At 50.7% G+C, this 20,812-nt stretch overlaps 2 protein-coding genes across 2 annotated transcripts; both read right to left on the reverse strand.

Annotated features, from left to right (window-relative positions):
* Positions 1-260: 260 nt before the first annotated feature.
* LOC112966308 (diacylglycerol O-acyltransferase 2-like) lies at positions 261-6,967 on the reverse strand. The gene is made up of 8 exons (XM_026066289.1): positions 6,792-6,967; positions 3,587-3,750; positions 3,314-3,421; positions 2,707-2,777; positions 2,144-2,348; positions 1,188-1,362; positions 853-1,055; positions 261-686 (listed from the first exon to the last, which is right to left on the reverse strand). The coding sequence occupies exons 1-8, from the start codon at positions 6,965-6,967 to the stop codon at positions 532-534; spliced, it is 1,257 nt and encodes a 418-aa protein (XP_025922074.1). The 3' UTR covers positions 261-531.
* Positions 6,968-7,618: 651 nt separating this feature from the next.
* Positions 7,619-13,606, reverse strand: IGBP1 (immunoglobulin binding protein 1). Its single transcript, XM_026066306.1, has 6 exons — positions 13,382-13,606; positions 12,974-13,270; positions 10,672-10,867; positions 9,576-9,661; positions 8,405-8,517; positions 7,619-8,148 (listed from the first exon to the last, which is right to left on the reverse strand). Exons 1-6 carry the CDS (start codon positions 13,570-13,572, stop codon positions 8,000-8,002), a joined length of 1,032 nt encoding a protein of 343 aa, XP_025922091.1. The 5' UTR covers positions 13,573-13,606; the 3' UTR covers positions 7,619-7,999.
* Positions 13,607-20,812: the final 7,206 nt, after the last annotated feature.

Here is a 20,812-nt window from a genome sequence, read left to right on the forward strand (position 1 = left end):
TCAAAAGCCTTGATGGAAAATACTCCCTGGAACGGAGCACCTCCCCGTCGCCCCAGGACGCCTGCCGCGGCCCGGCATCCCACCGGCACGGCCCATGGGGACATCGCTGCCTCCCGCACCACAGCTCTGCGAGCCCCCGTCCCGCGGGAACCACTGCGCCAGCCCATGGAGGAGCGGGAAAGTGGTTGCTCACCCCAACGATACGCCAGGGACCCTCTGCCAATTTTTCCCTCCCTCCCTCCCTTTGGTTTCTCCCTTCCTCCCGTGCCTCACTCTGCTTTTTTTCCATCTTCCTTTCCTAAGCCGCCATGGAGGAACATGGGCTGGAGCGGAGGCAGCGAGGCAAGGGGCAGCGGCGGTGCCCGGTGCGTGGGAAGGGTCTCCGGGGCCAGGTGGTCCCCGTGAACACGGTGCCTGTCCTTCTGCGCCCACCTGCCAGGTGGGCTGAAATCCCCACCYGCAAGAGCCAGCCGCCCTTGCGGGTCAGGACTTGGCCGCCCGCCTCGGCCCGTGGCTTCTGCCCAGCCTCGCTCATATGATCCGCAGCTCGTCCGTCTCCGACAGCCCGTACTTGGTCTTGTTCTCGTTGAAGAGCTTGAGCAGGGAGYGGACGTACATCTCGTGGTACAGGTCCACCGTCTCGCAGCTCGGGTCCTCGATCTTGGGCACCGTCACRGGCTCCCCCACTGCCAGAGCCGGCACAAGGGAGGCCCGTGAGCCCCAGGGGTGAGGGACGAGCCGCTGCCCRCGGTGGCGTGGGATCCCACCCCGTGCACCATCCCACCCTGCCGGCACGCGGGGCTGCCGGGGACAGGGTCTGCACGCACTGCACCGCAGCACGGAGATGCTCACCGACAGTCGTGATGGGTCTGGGGTAGGGCAAAAATCCCCGGGACTGAACGGAGGTGAGGCCCCGGCCGTAGAAGACGCAGGGGGCGAAGCCCATCATCTTCTGGAAGCGCAGCTGGATGCTCCTCATCCAGCTGCCCTCCTCGAAAACCACCTGCCGGAAGAGGTCGTTCTCGCCGAAGGAGAAGGAGGGCACCAGGTACGCCCTGCAGGGGAGAGGCATTGCCACGAGACCGGGCACCCCGCAGCTCCCTGGGGCCACGCGGTCCAYGGAGCACCCTGTTGCCCGCGGGCAGGAGAAGCTCTGCCCCTCACCGCGGCCACCCAGCCCAGCTCACCCGTGCTGCAGGGCCATGCGCACGAAGCCCTTGCGGTTCTTCAGGATTAAGGTGGTGACTCCCGGCCGGCAGGAGAGCGACTCGGCCGCACCACCGATGACGATGGCCACGGCGTTCCCGGTGCCGTTCTTGGACAGGAGGTACCCTATGGCCTGGCGTGTCACGGGGCACAGACCTGGGGAGCAGAGCAGCGAGTTGCAACGGAGACGATGGAGATGGGCCTGCCCGGCTGGGAGCTGCATTTTGGGAGGGCTGGGCTAATACTCGTGTTTGCTGGGGAGGCAGGTGGCAGGGAGCGGAAAGCCTCCCCGTGCTCGGGGTAYAGACAGCACATCCCAGCACCAAAGCGAGAGCAAGCTGGGCTGGCACCAAGCGCCTGCCCGGTGGTGACCCCGGCTGTGCTGCCCCATGGGCGCAGCCCTTCCTCGAGCCAGCCTGTGTGGGGCAGGGGCAAGGTCCCCCCTGCTTTGGGAGAGCACCAGCAGCTGGGGCCCCTGGCCTGCAGGCAGGGTGCAGGTAAGGTGCAAGCAGAGTGGAGGCAGGGTGCAGGCAGGGTGTGGATATGGTGCAGGCAGGGTGCAGGCAGGGTGCAGGCAGAGCACTGCCTCTTGCTCCTAGGGTGCACAGCTTCCAGGCAGAGCCGGCCCAAGCATGGGCTGTCAGTCCTGGGGTTTGCCCACGGGTGGGAGCAGGAGGCCAAGGGATGCAGTCCCTGCACCCCTCCATTGCTCCAGCTGTGCTCCCTCCCCAGCGCTGCCTGCCAGAGCAGCCTACRCGGCCCTGGGCATGGGGCAGAGCTGGGGGACCAGGGGCAGGAGCGGGGCAGGCAGGGAMGGCCACCCCCAGCCCCTGGGGCACCCAGTTTGTTTAAGATGGAGAAGAGGAGGTGACGAGAGTGGGGTGAGCACCCGGGGACTCCCCAGGGTGCCTGGCAGTGGCCCCCCGGGCACGCTCACCCCCGCTCATCAGGTACTCCCTGAAGACGGGCAGGCGGAAATTGCCGGCCAGGGTGGTCAGGAAGGGTCTGATGCCAGGGAACATCTCCAAGAAGCCCGTCGATCCCGTGACGAAGTTGCAGAAGGCCCCGACGCAGAGGATGCCGTGGGGGTGCGAGCCGATGATGTAGTTGTGGCTGGGTGACAGGTCGTGGGTCTTCACCAGCTGCGGGAACCAGGGAGGATCAGCGGCCACCAGTCTGGCCACACGGGAGCCGCCGGCCACCGTGGGGCTGGGAGCACGTGTCCGCGCTGGGCAGCAGACCACTGCCTCCCGCCGGGCTGCRAGCCATGGCAAATGGGGAAAGCAAGGGCATTTCCAGGAACGGTTCCTGCTGGAGGGATGCCCCACATGCACCGGCCCTTCCTGGCCCACCTCCTCCACCTCTGGTTTTCCAGGAGGTGGGAGGTAGTTCCCGCTGGAGCTGCTCCTCAGGGAGCTGGGCTTGCACCAGGGCTTGGGGGGGGGTCTGCTGGGTGCACATGGCATGAACGCCCTGGCCCCTTGCCCACCCATGGCTTACCTGAACCGGGAAATAATCCCGGAAATGCTTCCACACGCGCCATTTCCGCAAGCACGCCAGCCTCCTCCCGCCTGCAAACATACACCAACGGGGGTCAGTGAATCCGCTCCAGTAGTCTTGCTGAACAACTTGCAACACATCCCTCTTTTCTACCTAGATGAAATTTGCAGATGGAAGAAAGGCCCGTCGTGGTGGTGGAAAGGTCGTTCATTGTGGAAGGGGCTGATCAAGGAAGAGAAGACCGAAGGAGCAAGCAGGACACAGCGCATTCAGTCCAGCATGCCGGGATGGGGACCCTCTGGTGCATCTTCTCCCGACCAATATCCCTAGACTTACCTTTACCACGAGTGTGATTAGCTATTCACATGGGTCCCTGCCCAAAATCCAGCAAGCTACTTGCGTCGATCGACGCAAAGGCTTTGACACACCCAGCGGCACAAATTATCCCACCACCTTCTCCTTCTCTCTGCGTTGGTCCCACCATCACGCCCCAGGCAACCCRGAGGTAATTCAGTGATAGGCGGAGAAATGAGACATCCCACATTTCCTGGGGGACGTCTCTGTGCTGCTAGAAAGACGCAGRAAACAGGGCTGTGTCCATCCATACCTTTCTCTGGTGTGTCCCAGTCGAAGATGATCCAGGCCAGATACAGGGCGGAAATGGGCCAGAAGCTGGTGAACACGAGGTAGATGAGCAGAAGCAGACTGACCACCCCTGCGGGAGCCAGGGAGAAGGGGTAAGCATGCGCCCGCCCGGCCAGCTCACGACATCCCGTCCTCAGAGCCGCCGCCACCACCACCTAGGCACAGCTTTCCCACGTTCCAACAAAACCCAGCAAACACCGGGGTTAAGGCACGAGAGCGTTTTTGCTCCACTCACCCAGGAGCAGGAAGCTGAGGACCCACTGGAGGACGGCGAGGAGCTGCAGCCACGAGCGGACGTCCCGCTGCGAGGGCCACGGCGCCGTGAGCAGGGTGCGGAGGGCAGCCTGGACGCTGGCGCGACTCCCTGCGAAGCACGGACACCCGCTGGCCCCCGGCTCCCTCCRGCCACGCGGTCCGAAACAGCGCGGAGCCCGGGCTTGCGCAAGCCTGGTGGCCACCCCCGACTTTGGGGCAGGGGAGGCTCAGCAGCCCTCGTTGCTTCGCTGCCCACCACATCCCCCCTTTTTCCCCCCCGGCTGGCCGGTCGACCGACCTTGGTGAACCATTAACCACCCCAGAGCGGTGCCAGCCGGGCCGGGAGCCAGGATCCAAACTCCACGCACATCCCCGTCCCCTCCTCCCCGGCACCGGCCCACCGCGCTCGCCTCGCCGGCCAAAGGTCCGCCTGCCTCGGCTGCCACCGTGACCACGGGTTCTTGGGCCACACGGCTGCAAAATAGCCCCAAACCCGAGCGCCGGCCAAACAGAGACCCCTCCATGGAGGGACCCACACCACTCTCCTGGGCTGGGAGGTCCCAGAAAGACCCTCGAGTTGGAGAATAACCACCAAAATCCAGATTTAGGCCGGGCTGGGATGATGGAGGCTCGACTTTTCCCAGCTCAATCCAAACCAGGAGTGGGACAATTAAAATTAAACACTGGAGTCATCACCAGCGTCGAAGAATTATTTTTCCTCTCCCTATGCCCCAGAGCAGTTTGCCATGCTTTAAACAATCCCTCCTGCCCGTCCCTGACACACGTCCCACGACATATTCCCAGAAATCTTAGAGCCCTTGGAGCCCTTGGAGCCCTGTGGTTTCCAACTTTCCAAATTCCTAGTTTTTTCCAGTGAAGACAAGAGCTCTGCCTAGCAATTCGTGCCTACCAAAAAGTTGCTTTTTTTAGTTGCTTTTTATAGCCTCCCCCAGCAGCACTCCATGAATTTCCAGACCACAGAATGGAAACCATCAGCTGAGTAATGGACAAACCCCAGTGGCTCTGCTCACGCCCACGTAGGTCTCCGTCCTGTGTAACAGGGACTTTTCTGAAGGCAACCCACCAGAAATTTGGGCTCCACAGCTCGGAAGCAGCAAAGAAACATGAAGGAGAATTTGCTGCGCTTTGTAGCATTTTGCGGGAGTAACATTATCTAACACATTGTCAGTAAAAACTTAAGAAATTTCATTCCTGTTGAGCAACTCCATGTTTTCCTCTGGTGCTGCTAACCCCAAATTGCTCCGAACACCTCCCTTTCCCCTAAGCAGTCTGCAGCAGATAGACAATAGTGACAACAAACATTAATTGCCTGACTAGATACTCGCAACTCCAGAGCATTAGGAACCATTCAAAGACGCTTTGGAAATTTCTTACCACTACGATTTTGGGAATAGGCTGCAATAATTGTTTTCATGGTGGCAAGAAGTTCTGCTCCAGACTCTGGTTCTGCAGGTTAAAAGGCAAGTTTGGAAATACCGGACTGAGACTGTGTATCCAGTTACTTTAACTGCACCAGCCGATCCAAGATAAACTGTCCGCTGCGGAGGGGAGAGGGCGGGCTCCGGCCTCGACCTGCAGTGCAAGGAGAAGCTGGTGCTCCTCAGGAGGGAAAGGAGATGGTGCTGAGCGCCGAGGAGCTGCTTTCGTAAAGGGTGCTGTGCTCTTCCTCCAAAACGCACAATTACCACAGCTCTTCGTCGTTATCGGAGGTCATTCAGCGGGTGCTGCCTTCCCCCCTGCGGGGAATGGTACTGTCCAAACTTTGGGTATTTCACAAACCGCTGTCATGCCTTACTGGTGTGACTCCCCCCGGGCTGCCCGAAACCGTCATCCCCAGGTCTCCTGCTCCGAGCTACAGGAACGCACTTTGCCAGATGGGTCCTGACCGTTAGTCCCACTGTCCAACACAAAATCCCATCCTTTTCCACGGCCACGGTCCAGCGGAGGAGAAAGCACGCTGCCTGTGACTAGGAGAGGCACCAAAGCCAGCAACCTAGCACCATTTTCCTGATGTTCTTGAGACTGTGGACGTTTTCCCTCTCACCCTTCTCCCTTTGGGGCTGCTGGAAGTGATGGGAAAGGAGATTGAATGTGAAGCTCAATTCTTTGTTGTTTCAACCCAAGGCTGATCCACCCAGGCAGAAGATTTTCCACATTCTGTGCTAGAATAAGATCAAAAATTAATGCTTCTGAGAAGATAATCATCTTTAAGAGGATGATGGGTGAACTAGCTGTCAGGCATACGACTATGGCCTGCTAGCCCATGAATACTGGAGTAGTGCTCATGGAGGATGGGAGACCCACAGTTTTTTTCTGCTTAGAAAGCAATCTGCACCAAGGTTCCCTGGATCCTACTGTGAAGGTTGGGGGAGGGTTAGGGTGTGGGAACATCTTCAGGAGTTCATTGGAATAGCCTTAACACGGGGATTGTGGCTCTGGCTGGAATTACAGCTCACCGAAACACTAGCACAGAAGGCTGAAAGGAGGATTGGGTGTAGCTAAATCAAACAACTTTAGGCAAGATTCCCTTGCAAACGCACATAGGAAAAAAAAAGCCAACAAACAAACCAAAGGTAGCACAGAAGTATCCACGAGATGCGACTCCAGGCTAACAGTGACAGGAATAGTAAAGATCTGCAGGACCTAAYTCACTAGAACTAGTTCTCAGACCTACCTTTCCAGAAGTACTCAATAAGAGCAGTCTCTCTAACACCAAATGTAGGAAAGGGGTAAATCCATGTATAAGATTGCATGAGTGTTAGAGCAAAAAACATTTCAGAGGAGAGATCTGAAGCTCACAAAAATTCATAGACAAGAATCTGTTAAGTTATAGAGATTTGATACCTAGAAAAATGGGCATTAACAGCATCCATTGCAGGCCACAGCTTCAGAAATGCGGATTAGCTAAGAGCTGAGATTGCTTCATACTGCTAGGTATAAAATGTCTAAATTCCACTGCAGCCTAGCTGGTTCCCGAGCTGTGCCTGAATCATGTTAGTATGAAGGAAAAATGCTAGACTCTTTAAATCATCATCCCTAAAGCCTGCAGATGAAAACCCCTGACTGAACTTCAAAAATCAGACAGTAAATACCTTCTGGCCTGCTCTGGATAGCACACATGACCACATTAGCAGCTGCCACAGGAATTAGGCTTCGGTTTTTACCTGACACCTGTAACGTAGCTTCCATTAGCAGAATGCCRGTTTAGAACAACCTCGGAATCACAGCTGTTCACCACGCTAGGTGAGCCCAGAGTTTCCTGCAGCGTTTTTTCAGGTTTCTTACCCAGCAATGCTACTTCTGTGATCCGAGTCAGTGCTAGGTACGGCAGAACAGTCATGTCCTCTCTTCTCTGTCAGTTCAGGATTATTACCAACAGCTATTTCAACTAGCTTTAGAGGAATTCAGACAGGGTTTTCACCATTACAGGGCTATTTGGTAAGTAGATTTCAAAGCACACTGGCAGTCAGTGCACCACCCCTCTTTCGAACAYTGCACAATTTCTCCCAGTGTTAGTCTCCATAATACACTAAGTTGGCTGAGCATTTATACACACAGAATTTATATTATGTATGTTATATTATGTTATAGCCACACAATCTCCCTGTTACACTAAGTGAAAGGATAAACATTTCTATTACAGCATTTTACTGTGTGTATTATCAACACTTCACACCACAGCCCTTGAAATACCTGATCTACTTAACATACAAACATCCAAAACACTTTTGTCTGCCACTTTGGGACGAATGAAGGGATGAGACTGTGGAAAGGCCACCAATACACCTGGCTGCACAAGACCTGTTTGCCAAGATAAACATTGCAGTGCAAGCTGTTGTGTTCAAAAGCCTTGACTGAAAATACTCTCTGGAACAGACCACCTGACAATTCACATTTCCCATCCTCAGCTCTTTTGGTTGCTGGAAACCAACCTTACAAAATTGCTCTAGAAGAGCCTAGRACAAAGAGCAAGGGATTTTACAGCAAGAACTAGTCAGGACAAGAGATTTTATTTTGTTTAAAATATAGAGAAAAAATAAATACATCCACCAACAATACAAAGAGCTGTTTTCAAATTCATGTACTTTCTTTCAAGGACTTCCTCTGACTGGGAGAGCAGAGGTAGTTCGATCCCTCGGAAAGAGCTCCACTTGACAAGAGCTCCTGTGTTATCACTGCACATGACAAGTGCACTCTCAGTCTGACATTTATGTAAACCAAAACAAACTGTCCTGTTCACTCCTTGGACTCCAGTGACTCCCAGAGAAGTCAAGGATACCTCTGCGTATGTACAGTCTATTTACTCCTATATCTCCAGGATATAGGCATTCTTACAGGATTTCCAAGCCCTACTCTTTCTGCAGCTGCAGCGTCAGCCCATATTCTGTCGGTTGCCATAGCCTTTTGGGTGTGTATCTTTCCAGTCATCCCAGTTTCGAGCTTTCTGAAGAGCTTCCTCATCATCCTCTTCCTCTTTTTTCTCCTGCTGCTTCTTCTGCAGTTCGTCATCAGTTACACCTGCTATAGGTCAAGAATAAAAGTGAGGGGCAGTAAGACAGTGAAAGATCACTAGCCCAGTTCTCAGAATAGAAGCCCATCTGGGAGCCAGTACAGACTGAAAGCAGAATTGCCAACCAACAGCAACCTAATAGGCAAAGTTTGTTCTTACTCTTCATCAGTCAGTGGGTGTTTTGTATCTTGAACATATCCCCATTCACTCTTCCCCTCGCAACAGTTCCCAAATTCTCTATGCCAAATTTTACTTTCCACTCCATACCTGGTGTTCTCTGAGGGACGCTCTGACCAGGCATGACTCCTTGCCTTCTGCGCTGCTCATACCAATCATCTACTGTCATAGTTGGCACGCCAGGATATCCAGCACCAAACACTCTATGGGAAGAAAAAGTCAAGGAACGCGCTTTATGTACCCTTATTAATGAACAGAAACAGATAACAAYGCAGAGAAATACTCTGTACTCCAATCTGTACTGTAATAGAAGACATTTTGTCATGGATGACTTGGGAACAGATGTATTTCTAGGGTCTGGGCCTTCAGCAACAGGCTTGCCAGTAACCTAGCCATAACAGTATTTAAACAGTTCACCCAATAAGTTTAGAGAGATAAAGACTGTTCTATTCCAAAGGCCCTGAATCACTTCTATTCAACGGAGAAAGGTCTCTGCTAGCTTAACCTGCCAAGGAGGCCACTGGGAACTGAATTAGGCACTGCTTAGCTAAATAGATACATTGAAGGCTCAGGACAAGTTATGTCAAAAGCATGACAAGAAACCCTGTTTCTATCCCATTTTGTGCTTTAGCTGCCATATTCTTTACAAGAATCTGACAGTGCCACAAAGTGTTAAGATCTTGATCCCCTAGGGAGAGCCTTACAGTCAAAAATTGTAAATAACAGGCTATTGTGATTGATGAATCTCTGGTAGGTATTGCATCTTCCCAGCCACTAAGATCACTTATTTGAATTCACTGAAATCTTCCAGAGTGCACACTGGATTAACAGACACCACATGTGCTTTTCACCACCAGGTTCTTAAAGAGTGAAGAACAATCCTGTTATACCATGCAGAGGTTTAGAGGGTGAGATAAGCSTTGCCTCTCCACAGCTAACTAAAGAGCAAGCACATGGTCTATAAACTAACACAGCTGTATTTGCCTCGTATAGYCTTCTCTTCTGCTACTCCGATAGGGGGAAACAGCATTAATAAAGACACTGAAGCATGCTGATAACAGAAGAAATTACAGAGAAGGTGGCGGAAATAAATTAGAAGTTTGCCCCATTCCCTGCCCCAGATGTACAATACATGCCACATCTTGATGTGGCACACTTTTTAAGAATAACCACCGGYTTTCTGCATTTGAAAGAATATCCTAGGGTTGATATGACAGAGCACTGCATCACACTGTGTCTAAATAATCAGAAAACAACATACTTAGCCTGAGCAGCATCCCGGGTAAGAATGAAAGGTTTCAATGGAGCCCTGACTTGCCGAGAAGTACCGTGTGGTGGTGCTGAAGACTGAAGTTGCAAACAATAGTCAAAAGATAATCATGTAGATGGCAGCCCCCTTCTTTCCTTTCCATCCCAAACAAGTTATTAAAGGTCTCGTAGATGAGAAATGCCTCTGCTGTCAGAGCAACATCCCAGGATGGACAAATCAGGCCCTAATCCAGTTTAAATCATGAACTCCATCTGTGAGCTTCTACAAATCACTTCTATTTGTGCCTTTGTTATACCAGTTCTGATCAAAGCACAAAGCTGACGTAGCTGAACCAGATCAGCTCAGATCGAAGCATGAAGTTTAGCTTATTTTTTCCAGGGATCAGACAGTGCTTTCTGCAGCAAGTAGAATCATCATTCACAATGAGGTTATCATCTGGGCACTACAGAAAAGCAGACTTCTACAGTGCCAGATAATGAACTGCACAAATAAGTCATGCCAACAAAACTAGGCTATGGCACATTTAGGCACATTATGAAATTTTAATTCCAGACAGACATTTAGGTGAGCAGCACAAAGCCGAGAAACACTAGTATACACAAGACTTGCAGGTTCATGAGAAGCTTCAGTCATTCAGAACAGGCATTCCTGGAATGTTTTGACGTTTTCTAAGCTAGAACTGTATGCTGGGGGCAGGGGAACAAAACAACCCAAGGCTCTTGTTTAAAAATCCACTTAGTTCTTTAGTGTTAAGGGACTGGCACAACTGAGCAAAGCGGAGAAAAGCCTCTGCACACAGACCAGATCAGCTTTGATATTCAGCGCTCTAGTATTTCACAAGCTTCGACTGTCTAGGACACGCGGTGACACCAGACAGTGACTAATCCAAAAGAACAGACCACCACCCATTCGGAATTAAATCCAAACCCATCCGCTTAGGTCATATGCGAGCTAGATTTTAAACTAGAACTTCACAGAATAAAACTTACAAAACTGCCTCTGAGATTAATTTACTCTCCACAGTGTCTATCATCAGGTCTAAGTATCCACAGTCCACAGGACCTGCAGTTCAAGAGAGATCTCGTACCTGTTTTGTTGTACCTCTGCTCCTCAAAATGACCGTTTCTTGGTCAATACTCTCAATTTCCTCAAGGCTGATGTTGATCCATTTCTGGGTTTGCAGGAGGTAAAATTCTCGCATCTGATCCTCATCTGCTTGCCCACTCTCCACAAAGGTTCTCACAGAGGCCAATCTGTTCTCCAGTTCCTTCTTCTGCTTATATCTGGCTCACAGAGAATAAAATGAGACCATTTAAGTAACCTTTCTCTAGCATAACCCAGATACTCTGTTTTCTAAAGTAAACAACTTGCGATTTCTTGAAATTCAGTCAAACTCAGTTAAAGAACCACCTCCTGCCCCAATCCCATTTTCACTGCTTTTTACATAGGTGCCAGTTGGYGACCAGCGCTCATTAGGATAAGCAAATCCCAGACATCCATAGAGCTCCCCATATCTTAGAAAAAGTTCCCTGTGAAAGCAGTTCCCATTCATTTAACAACAGAGTAACATTCCTGCAAAGACTCACAGGAAAATTTCCATTATGAAGAAGAGGACCATCGGCAGCACTAGATCATACTGGGGGTTACTTGCTGGTGACCTCTAAAGGGTAAGCACAAGGCAAAACACCAAGCACAAGGCTTTATCCACCCACCTCAATTAGAATCACCTGACTGAGAATTTAAGTTTTTTGACACAGGAAAAAAATACAGAAATCAGAAGGGATTCACTTTAATTGCAAAAGATTTTGAAATGCAGTCATATACAAACATATAGTGCTAATACCTTTTCCTCACATCTTTCCCATCACTTTCATCTGTCCACTCAAGTTTAGACTTTACTCTGGATCCTTGCTACTCTTTACAAAATATTTTAACACTACGTCAGGTACTTAAGAAGAGAATTATGTACAGAAAGGCAGGTTTACTGTTGTAATTTAAAGTAACTCCTGACTGTTAAGAGTAGTTAAAATAAGACAGTTAAAATGYCTTCCCCCCCCCCCCTTTTTTTTGTGCTAATAGGTCAGCAAACCTAAAATGTTAAGCCTCCCAGGTAAAATGAGGAAAAACTGGCAAGGCTAATCTGCTGGAGGAAAAGGAATTAAATTCTTCAGCTCCTTCAATGAGATAACCAACACAATAGCTATTTTGAACTGTCTCTACATTACATGAAGATATCAAAGAGCTGCTTATAAGGCAGATTAATTCATGAAGAGTTCAATCAAAACTGTGTTAAAAAAAAAACAACAGCTGAGAAAGGAATTGGAAAAGTGTTTTAGTTATTGGGGGTGTGTGGAGGGAAACAGCCTAAATAATATATTTTAGGCTAAATGATTGTGTCCAACTTCCTTTACCTACAGTGAGAAATGAACAGTAAGAACCAAGGATTAGAAAACTACAGGAGCTGAATGGAGAAGCAGCCTAGAAGAACCTTGCAGCGGGGCAGGTTGCTTCAGCTGGCCTGCTGCAACGCCAGCCTGCTCCCCAGGCTCCGGCACGCTGGAGCGCCGCGCTCACGTACGGCRCAGAGAGCAAGGGTAAGGCAGCTAGGATGGCATGGGTCCAGACTAGATGCAGGCCTCCTTAAGGAAGTGTGTTCACAGTGTCTAAGGATTTTCCCGAAAGCAAATATAATTGCAACTCCTCACCTCGCAGCCGGATCGAGTAATGACCTGCTTTCAGCCAAACTCACAACACAGGCACCTCCGGTTTTCCCGTGGGCGGATGATGCCCCGTGCAGCTGCGCTCGCGGGATCAGGCGCAGCTCCAAGACGGCCAACACCCATCCCGTGTCGCAGAGGCTTTGCTGCGCTCACCCAAACGTCTCCAACTCACTCTCCTACCCCAAAGCCCATTTTATTTAGACTGCTTTCTAGAACAGGAATCATGTTTTGCCTTTGAGCAAGGTGAGCGCTCTTTGAGCCCAGACAGGGCCTTCCAGCGCTGCTACAGCAAGCGACAACTTTATTATCAAAAGCCTTAAAGCAAAGCACGATGAAGAGGCTTTATATCTCTTTATTAAAGATCTATCAATAAGTTCAGTGGTAAAAAATAAAAATAAATAATAATCCCAGCGTGTGGCTTTAYGCAGCTGGCAGCGACTAGGGAACTGATACCGAAGGAAGCATGTGCGGTACTTACCAGAAGACTGGAAACTCGAGACACGTCTCTCCTCTCCCCGAGGGAGCAGAGCTACGAGGCGGCGCGCGTTTCAAGACGGAGCGAACGCTCAGCGCCGAGGAGAACCGCTTTACCGCCGCGCAGGCCTGCCCAGCCGCCCCCCCCGGGCCCGGGGCCGGGGCCCAGGCCTCCCCCCTCCGCCCTCGACCTACCTCTCGATCTTGGCTTGCCGGGCCGACGCCATGGCCACCAGGCCGCCGGCGGCCGGGCCCGGGGCGGCGGCGGCGGCGGGGGGCGGCGGGCTGCCGGCGGGGCCCGGCAGGGCGAAGCTGCCCAGGCCGTAGCTCTTGCAGAGCCGCAGGAAGCGGCAGAAGTGGGCGCGGGCGCTTTCCAGGTGCTCCAGCCGCCGGCTCTGGTTGACCTGCCGCAGCGTCAGGGCCCCCAGCAGGGCGGGCAGCGGCAGGTAGCGCAGGTCGGCCGACGCGATCTCCTCCAGCTCCTCGTTCTCGCTGCGGGACGAGAGAGGCGAGACCGTCCCGCACCCGCCGCCCGCACCGGGCTCGGGGGGGCGACGGGGGGACCCGCGCGGCGCGGCCCGCCTCGCCCCCGCCGCCTCTCACCTGAACAGGTCCAGCTGCGCCACCATGGCGGCCGCCTGCTGCAGGGCGTCGAGCCCCCGCCGCACCTTGTCCTGCACGGCCGGGGCGGCCGAGGACGGCTCGGTGCCGGCCTCCACCTCCTCCCACAGCCGCCAGCCCGCCGCCAGCAGCTCGGGCAGCCGCGGCGCCTCCGTACCAGCCCCCTCCGCCATCTTGGGCCGGGAGCGCAGCCCTTGCCGCCGTGCCGCTTCCGGGCCCGCCCCCGGCCGCCATCTTAGTGGCGGCGCCGAGCCCCGCCGCAGCGGGCGTGCCGCCATCTTGGTAGGGGCAGGGCGGCCGCCGCTGCGAGAGCGGGGCGCCATGTGAGGAGGGCAGCGGGGCGGCGGTCGGGGGGCCCGTGAGGCGAGGGGAGCCCCGTGAGGCGGGGGGGGGAGCCCGGGCTGCCACACCGGGGGCCGGGCAGCCACCGTTGCCCGCAGCAGCATGGCCCCCAAAAGTGAGGCTGCGCGCCCGCCTCAGGGAGTCGGCGTCACCTCGCCTCACACGGGCCCATCGCCTGCAAAATCCGACCTGCTGTCCTTGTCTGGCTCACGTAACTCCTCAAATACCGCACCTACCAAGGCGTTAAACTTCTAGTGGTGGCCTGGGTCCTACCGAACAAGCGAAGATAATGACAGTTAGGGAAATTGTCAGAAAACGTGCCTTCTTCCCACTCAGAAATTGAGCGAGAATGGCAAAGAGGCCATTGCCATGTTAAAATAGCACATTTTTTATGAAACATCTGTTCTAAACAAATTACTTTGAAATTGGGCTCTTATGAGAATAGCCCAAAGAATACGAAGACAACAGGTTATGCCAGAAATTAAATCGGAAGGGACAAAGTGAAGTGGAAAATGCAGCTAGCTAGCCACTTCTTTAGCTCTGCCGATTTGGCTGTCACCATTACCAGTCATACCGATTTTAATATGACACACAGCATATACACCAGTTAAGCGGCATTCTGTATCACAACAGAAAATAAGACCTGGTCCATCTCTCCACAACTTCCAGCATCTACAGACAAGGTGATGCATCGCAGGACAAGGGTTATAAGGCACAAGCAAAGTAACCTGCCTCCGGCAGCCAGTGGCATGTTAATAACACAGCGTTCAGGAAGGAACAGAGAGGGAGAAGGGAGCTAGACAGTGACTTTAGTTATGAAGAGATAAGCTGAAGGCAGGGCAGAAGATAGCAAACGATGAAGAGTACAGCCAAGGTGCCCCAGTGACTGAGAGGGAGAAGGGTCTCAAACAGTTGATCGACCCAAGGCAGGGCAATACCACCCTTAAGGCCCTCCTCAAATGTCAGCACTCTCTGCTTGCATGGACTGAGCCTCCATGGAGGACGTCAATCCTTTGAAAGGGATTGTATTTCTGTTCTCCTTTTAAAATCAAATGTGCTGTTGTACGTGTCTGGAGCAGTGATTCACGTCCTCAGCCATAAGAGATTCTTTACCAGTGGGATACCCTCCCTTGGCCAGGTGTAGAGCAATATGTCTCACATTCAGTGTGCTCAAGCAAACGAGCCATGAATATAAAGAGACTTTACAGAGAAAATTGGCAGAAGTTTGTTTCTGTTGTCTACTCTGGTTTTCCCTTCCACCGGATGCTTTTGCTCATGGCCTGTCTTACCTTAAGTGCATCCACATATATAACAGCAGTTACTCATCTTTTTAGGCCTTGGGGTCTTTTTGTAGATAGCATTAAATACAAGCTCACTAGAGTTCTTCCTGCTAAACCAAGAGGACCTGGATTTCCAAAAGCTCATGTCACCTCCCATTTGACTTTTGCTCCAGTACCCATACCTCTGGAGATTATTGGTTTGGTGGTTTTTTTTTTTTTTTTTTAATATTGTGAATCTCTTTCCATTAATCTTACCAGAAGAAATATGCAGTGCAAGGTTGGAGTTTGTCTGCATAACATAACATGGTGCTATGCAGCACCAGCCAAGCTGTAATCAAATACTTCATAAACTTTATATCAGTATAAACAATATTGTCCTGATGAGCCCATTTGAAGATCAGGCTAGTTAGCCATTCTGCATGTGAACCCTATGCTAGCATTTCTGCACGGTGCTCAGCTCTCGTCTCCCAGCGCAGCGGTTTGCGTGGCAGCAGCCTGCACATCTCTGTGCGGCGAAGGTGTTGGTGTGCGCCTGGGTGTGTTTTGTCTGTGCGGCTGCACCAGAGGGAGCTAAGTCATTGCTAGCAGTGAGGCCCTGCAAGCCCTCCCTGAAGGCCACCTGAAGTCACAGCAGCCGCGGCAAGGCTGTCCCAGGCAAACGTACAGGTCATGACGGCAGCGTGTCTTGCCCCAGGTGCTAGAGCAGTTATTAAATCTGTGATGGCAGGTACTGCGTGTGGTCCTCTCCCGCACTTGGAAGAGTCAGAATGACATTAAGCCATAGGACACTGCGGCCAGTGCCACAGCTGGGATTCACTAATGGCTTGTACTGGATTGGACTCTTACTGCCTAGCATGGGATCTAAATCTGACAGACAGTCTGGACAACGCAAAGCACAGCATGTCAATACGTACAGGCAGCGTAGTATTTTATAAGTGCAATGCCTCCCGTTTCTTCTCTGTGTAGCTTTTTTGAAACAAAAGAAAGACAAAAAGCTATTCACGTTTCCTTGCTTTTAGCTCAGAGTCCTTTCTTACAATATTTCTGAAATTAAAATAGGGATAAGACAGATAAGAGTTAAAGCTGTATTTCTACAAACTGACATTGGTCCATAAGAAGTACAATAAAAGTAATTGACCTAGCTGTGAAAAATTTATATGGTGCAACAGTAATTCAGGGCAGGCTTGCAGCAATTAACCTACTAGAATGAGTCAGTTTATCATCTCCTGTGTTTGTTTTCTTCATACATACATGAGGAAGCTTGATAAAAAGTTAATCATAAAAAACAGAGCAGTTGTGGATTTAGGTTCCTGTATTCTTTGTCCTGAATAGACCCCCAATAGTTTTACTATCCTGTCATCCTCTCTCTGTGTGACCATTTTGCTTATGCCTGAAAATGCAGACACCAGTACTGTGAGATACGTCAACAGTTTTACATGTCATTATGCAGTATTCCTGCATACCAGGCAGGAAGTGAAGAACAACACTCTGTCCAGCAGTGGGAAAATTAATTAATATAATTATTGGAAGCAGAATGGGGCCATGAATCAACAGCCATTTGTTCTTCACTAACACAAAATGCTATGACATCCCTAACAATTACTAGTTCCCTTTCAACAAAAAGGCAATGCCACTATCAATACAGCATCTTCCCCTTACACACGGATTAATTAAAAGCTGCAATAAACCTATCAAATCATCACCCCTTTTAACTAAGAGCCAAGATTTCAGCAGCACTTTTTTCTTAAGGATCAGAGTGAAAGAGACTGTTAGAGTGAACTCCTTCACCCTTAGTGTTATCCAGAGGCTCTCTGAGCAGTTCAGAGATCACCTTTCCCATAGGAAAACTCTGTTTAATCGTTAACGGGTATCTTCTATAGGCATGCCCTTCTGAGGCCTTCACCTCTCGGAGCAAACCAGAGCAGCGGTTCGCAGGGAGCTATAGGCTTGCTCTCCAAATAATTGCAAACAGGCTGATGATGGGGCAGTTTCCCCTCCCTTAGCATTGCGTGGGGACCATTTTGCCCCAGATATCCAGGGGTGGCACAGGACCAGCTTTCAGACACACACTGTCACAGCTCACCAGACGTGAACCAGACTGAGAGTAAGAAATCTGTGTGAGGCCCTGTTTCCTCTGAGAGGGAGAAGGCCATGCCTCTAAGAGCCAAGTGGGTCAGCTCACTTGTTAGCTGGTTGGAAGTTCATGAATTTCCCTGCTAGGAGTTAATCAGCCCTATTTTCACCTGTTGCTCCAGTTGGTCAAGAATAGGTTCTACTTACAGCACAGGAGCATGAAATAAGAGCTAGTGACCAAAATCACCCACAATCTGCTGGTCTTCAACCCCAGCATAAAAAATTGCAAGTACCCGCACATGTTGTTCTCCTGCTGACTGAGGTCTGCTTGGCAGGACATGTTTTTCTGAGCTGCCCCTTCCAATTACAGAACTAATGTTCTTAACACAAGGAAAAAATAAATGGTTCTTTGGCAGGCATAATTATCTAGCAAGCCCCTATTCACACCACAATGAGCCTCAAGCTGGGGACTACAGGAATAGTAGCTGTGATTAGTTCCACTGCACGTGAAAAGGGGGAGTTCCCAGGGTTTTGACAAGCAGGGGATCAATCTCTTCCACTCTCCAGCTCTACAGGGTGTTTTAGTGCAGTAGGTTTTCAGCATGAAGTTGACATCTAGGGATCAATCTCACCTCAGGTTCTGGAGTGTCCTTATATTTCCGCCCATCATTTCCCAGACATGAAACATGCCCACATGCTTTCCATTATATAGGTAGTAAAACCAGGACCGCTATGGTGTATTCCATTTAATGCACATGTGCAGAACATCTGGCTTTGCACATCCAGAGGGCCTGTCCAGTGCTTCCCAGGAGCACCAGACACGTTACAAGTACGTCCAGTCTTCCTGGAAGGTGTTGGAGCTCCTGCATGTGGCCCTACAGCATGGTACGCACAAATAACACTCCAGCCAGACTGAAGCATGCCTGGAAATTCCTTGCTCTACCACACAGCACATGCACAGTGGTCATGGCTGACACAAACATAAGCTGAGAAAGTCCTCAAAATCTGAGTGGACTGAGTTCTGGGGTGGGAGGGGGAGGATGTATCTGGAAAAGCCCAGTTGCATGGCAGCCCTAAGGCAGCTCATAGGCCTAAGTCAGCCTCTGCTTTGGAGACAAGACTGTTCTGCACATCCTTCCCTGCTTAACTCACCTTCTGACTGGCTTTGGAGGTGGTTTCCTCAGGAGTGCACACAAGGAAGATGCTATTATTTAGTGATTCATCAATAAGGCCAGGGCACCTTCTCTGCAATTTGAAAAGTCTACCACAAGCAACCTGCAGTGCGCCACCCACACTATACATGAATGAATTCAAACTAGGCCCTATTGCCCAGAAAACAAGTGAGAGGGAGGAAAAACAGGGTGGTGAAAGGAGACCAAGGTGCTTAGAAATGTAGCAACCCTACTCTCTTCCTGGCCCCTCTGGCTGTGATAAGGATACCATAACATGCAGTTGGCCTGTTCTGTCCCCGAGCCTGTGCATCATCGGGTGGTCCCTGAGCCTGTGCACCATTGGGTGGTACAGCTGCTGCTTCCCTCCTGCAGGGTGTCTCCTCAGTGTGACCTTCCTAGAGAGAGATCCCATCATTTTTGCTGCATTCAGCTTGACAGGACTCCAGCTCTCTCTCACTGCGTCCCCACTGCTGAAGACTGCTCGCACAGCAGTCAGCCTTTCCTTAAGAATACTTTTGGCCATATCTCCTCCTAGCAAAGTCCTGTTCCGGTGACAGTGCTGGTACAAGCGCAGGTAACATGATGCTCCCAGGCTTTTTCTGTTGCGTGTCTTTTGTTCTGCAAAGAAACCAACAAGCACCACCGGACAGTTTCTTGACTTCAGAGTGTAGTTCTCCACAGCAACCTTTTGTATCTGGGTCTTTTCTCCTCTGATTCACCAACTTGCTGAAACACATGATTCTGATCTGGAAGGGATTCCCGCCTGACCATCCGAGAAGAAGGGATGGGAGTCTCTTTCTCTTTGAATCTAGCACAGCCATTGCATCCACTGCCCTTCGTGCTACGCCTGAGGTCCTTCCAGGCTGCAGTCTAGTTCCCCCTCAGTCTCATGGCTGTTACTCTCGTTGATTCATCCCTGTTTCCCAGCTGAAGATCCCCATAAGGACAATCCCTATGGTTGTTTGTCATCCTCAGGGTGTCATGATACTGCTGAACACCCCAGAAATAAAGGAGAACAGAGATGCAAAGGTTCTTCCTTAAATACAAGCACTTACTCATGTTTGTGTCTTGAGGCGGAATAACGTAGGCACCAGCTGTCCCAAAGTTCAAAGTAACATCCCCCAAATATCTAAAGCAGTACAGATGTTGATCAACAGCTGAGCCCCCAGGCAGTGATGCCATCCCAAGCCTTTTCATTCTGGCTCAGCTTTTGTCATAGCCAAGGAACTCCACTGGTGCAGGTGAAAGCCCTGACCCACCCCACCTTCCTGTCAGAGCTGCAGTCTCAGGGCTGTAGGGAGGAAACATCCCAACATGTTCTTGAACAAAGTCATTCATCCCCAAAACTCTTACTTATTTACCAACAGCTAGTTGCCTTTGCTCAGGTTATCCTCCTGGAATAATTTATTGAGCATCCTTCAATGAATAAAGAAATAAATTAAAAAAATTGTTCTTTATCAAAGTCAAAGGAATCCATGCAAATTGCTCTCTTTTCTATAGACCTCATTGTCCACACAATCTAACCAGTAGGGAATGATCCTGTTCATCTCAGTGTTACTCCTTTCAAACACAAGTAAAAAAATCAGCTAGTGAGGAGAGGAGCCTCTTCAGAGCAAACCCCTTGCCTACTTCTCATCATACTTCATGTAGAGGAATAAGTTTCCTTCTTTTTTCTGAGCTCAAGCCAAATTCAGAGCCATCTCTTCCACATCAATTCACAGCACCAAGAAGTGAAAGACTTCTGCCATGGCCATGGCAAAATCAGCTCCAGGAATTTCATTTCCAGAGAGAAAGATAAACAAAAAGCCACAAGACATTAGAAAAAAAGATAATAAAAAAAGGCTTAGGAAAGAAAAGTAAAGAGGTAGATCCGCCAACATCAGTAACAAGCCAGATGAGGTTTCATGAAGCAGAGGGTAATGACAGCAGTCTACCACACTCTGGAGAGGACTGATTGTGAAACTGAGGCAAAAGAAATGTTGGAGGGAATATCTGAAGGGCTGCAAAGCCACAACCATTACACAGATCTTCTCAGTTACAGGGACAGTGCTACCTTCCTGGTCCAGGTTTAATCAGGTCCTGAAGTGGTATCTACCAGAGCTTGAAACATTTGTGGTGGAACAGAAGGTATAGAGGGTTGGAGAAAAAGTCTCTTGTACTGATTTCTCTGGCAGAAGGCATTGCACTTTCTAGCGCTGGAAGCCACTGAAGGGTGACATCCACATTCAAGTTGTTCCCATCTTTTACCTCAGAGGGTTCTTGTGCCAGCCTGGGCAGAGGGAAAAGGGCTCTGTGTTCCTCTGGCGACTTCCTACTGGCATTTCTGTCCAGGCAGGAGTAGAGATAGAAAATGCATTCGGTCAGATGGATCCCCTCAACTGCATGGTTTATTCCTTCTGCATCCATCATCTAGTATTAATTGCCTTGTTCTGGCTCTTTGTCCCTGGGAGACTCTCTCAGTCTAGCAGATCTCACAAGCCCGGTAATTCCAGATGTGGGCCCAGGATTACAACACCTCCCACTCAAAACATTGTCATTTGACTGTC

This window comes from Apteryx rowi, unplaced genomic scaffold (genome assembly GCF_003343035.1).
Source record: "Apteryx rowi isolate R43461 unplaced genomic scaffold, aptRow1 scaffold_24, whole genome shotgun sequence".
Classification (NCBI taxonomy): Eukaryota; Metazoa; Chordata; class Aves; order Apterygiformes; family Apterygidae; genus Apteryx; species Apteryx rowi.

Bases quoted from the DNA above. Each gene is read 5' to 3' on its own strand.
- IGBP1 (XM_026066306.1), bottom strand. From the start codon at position 13,572: ATGGCGGAGGGGGCTGGTACGGAGGCGCCGCGGCTGCCCGAGCTGCTG. The intron at 10,868-12,973 runs GTAGGTCGAGGG...TCTGTGAGCCAG, and splicing joins CGGCAAGCCAAGATCGAGAG to ATATAAGCAGAAGAAGGAAC. The intron at 8,518-9,575 runs GTATGTTGTTTT...TTCTTCCCATAG, and splicing joins CGGGATGCTGCTCAGGCTAA to AGTGTTTGGTGCTGGATATC.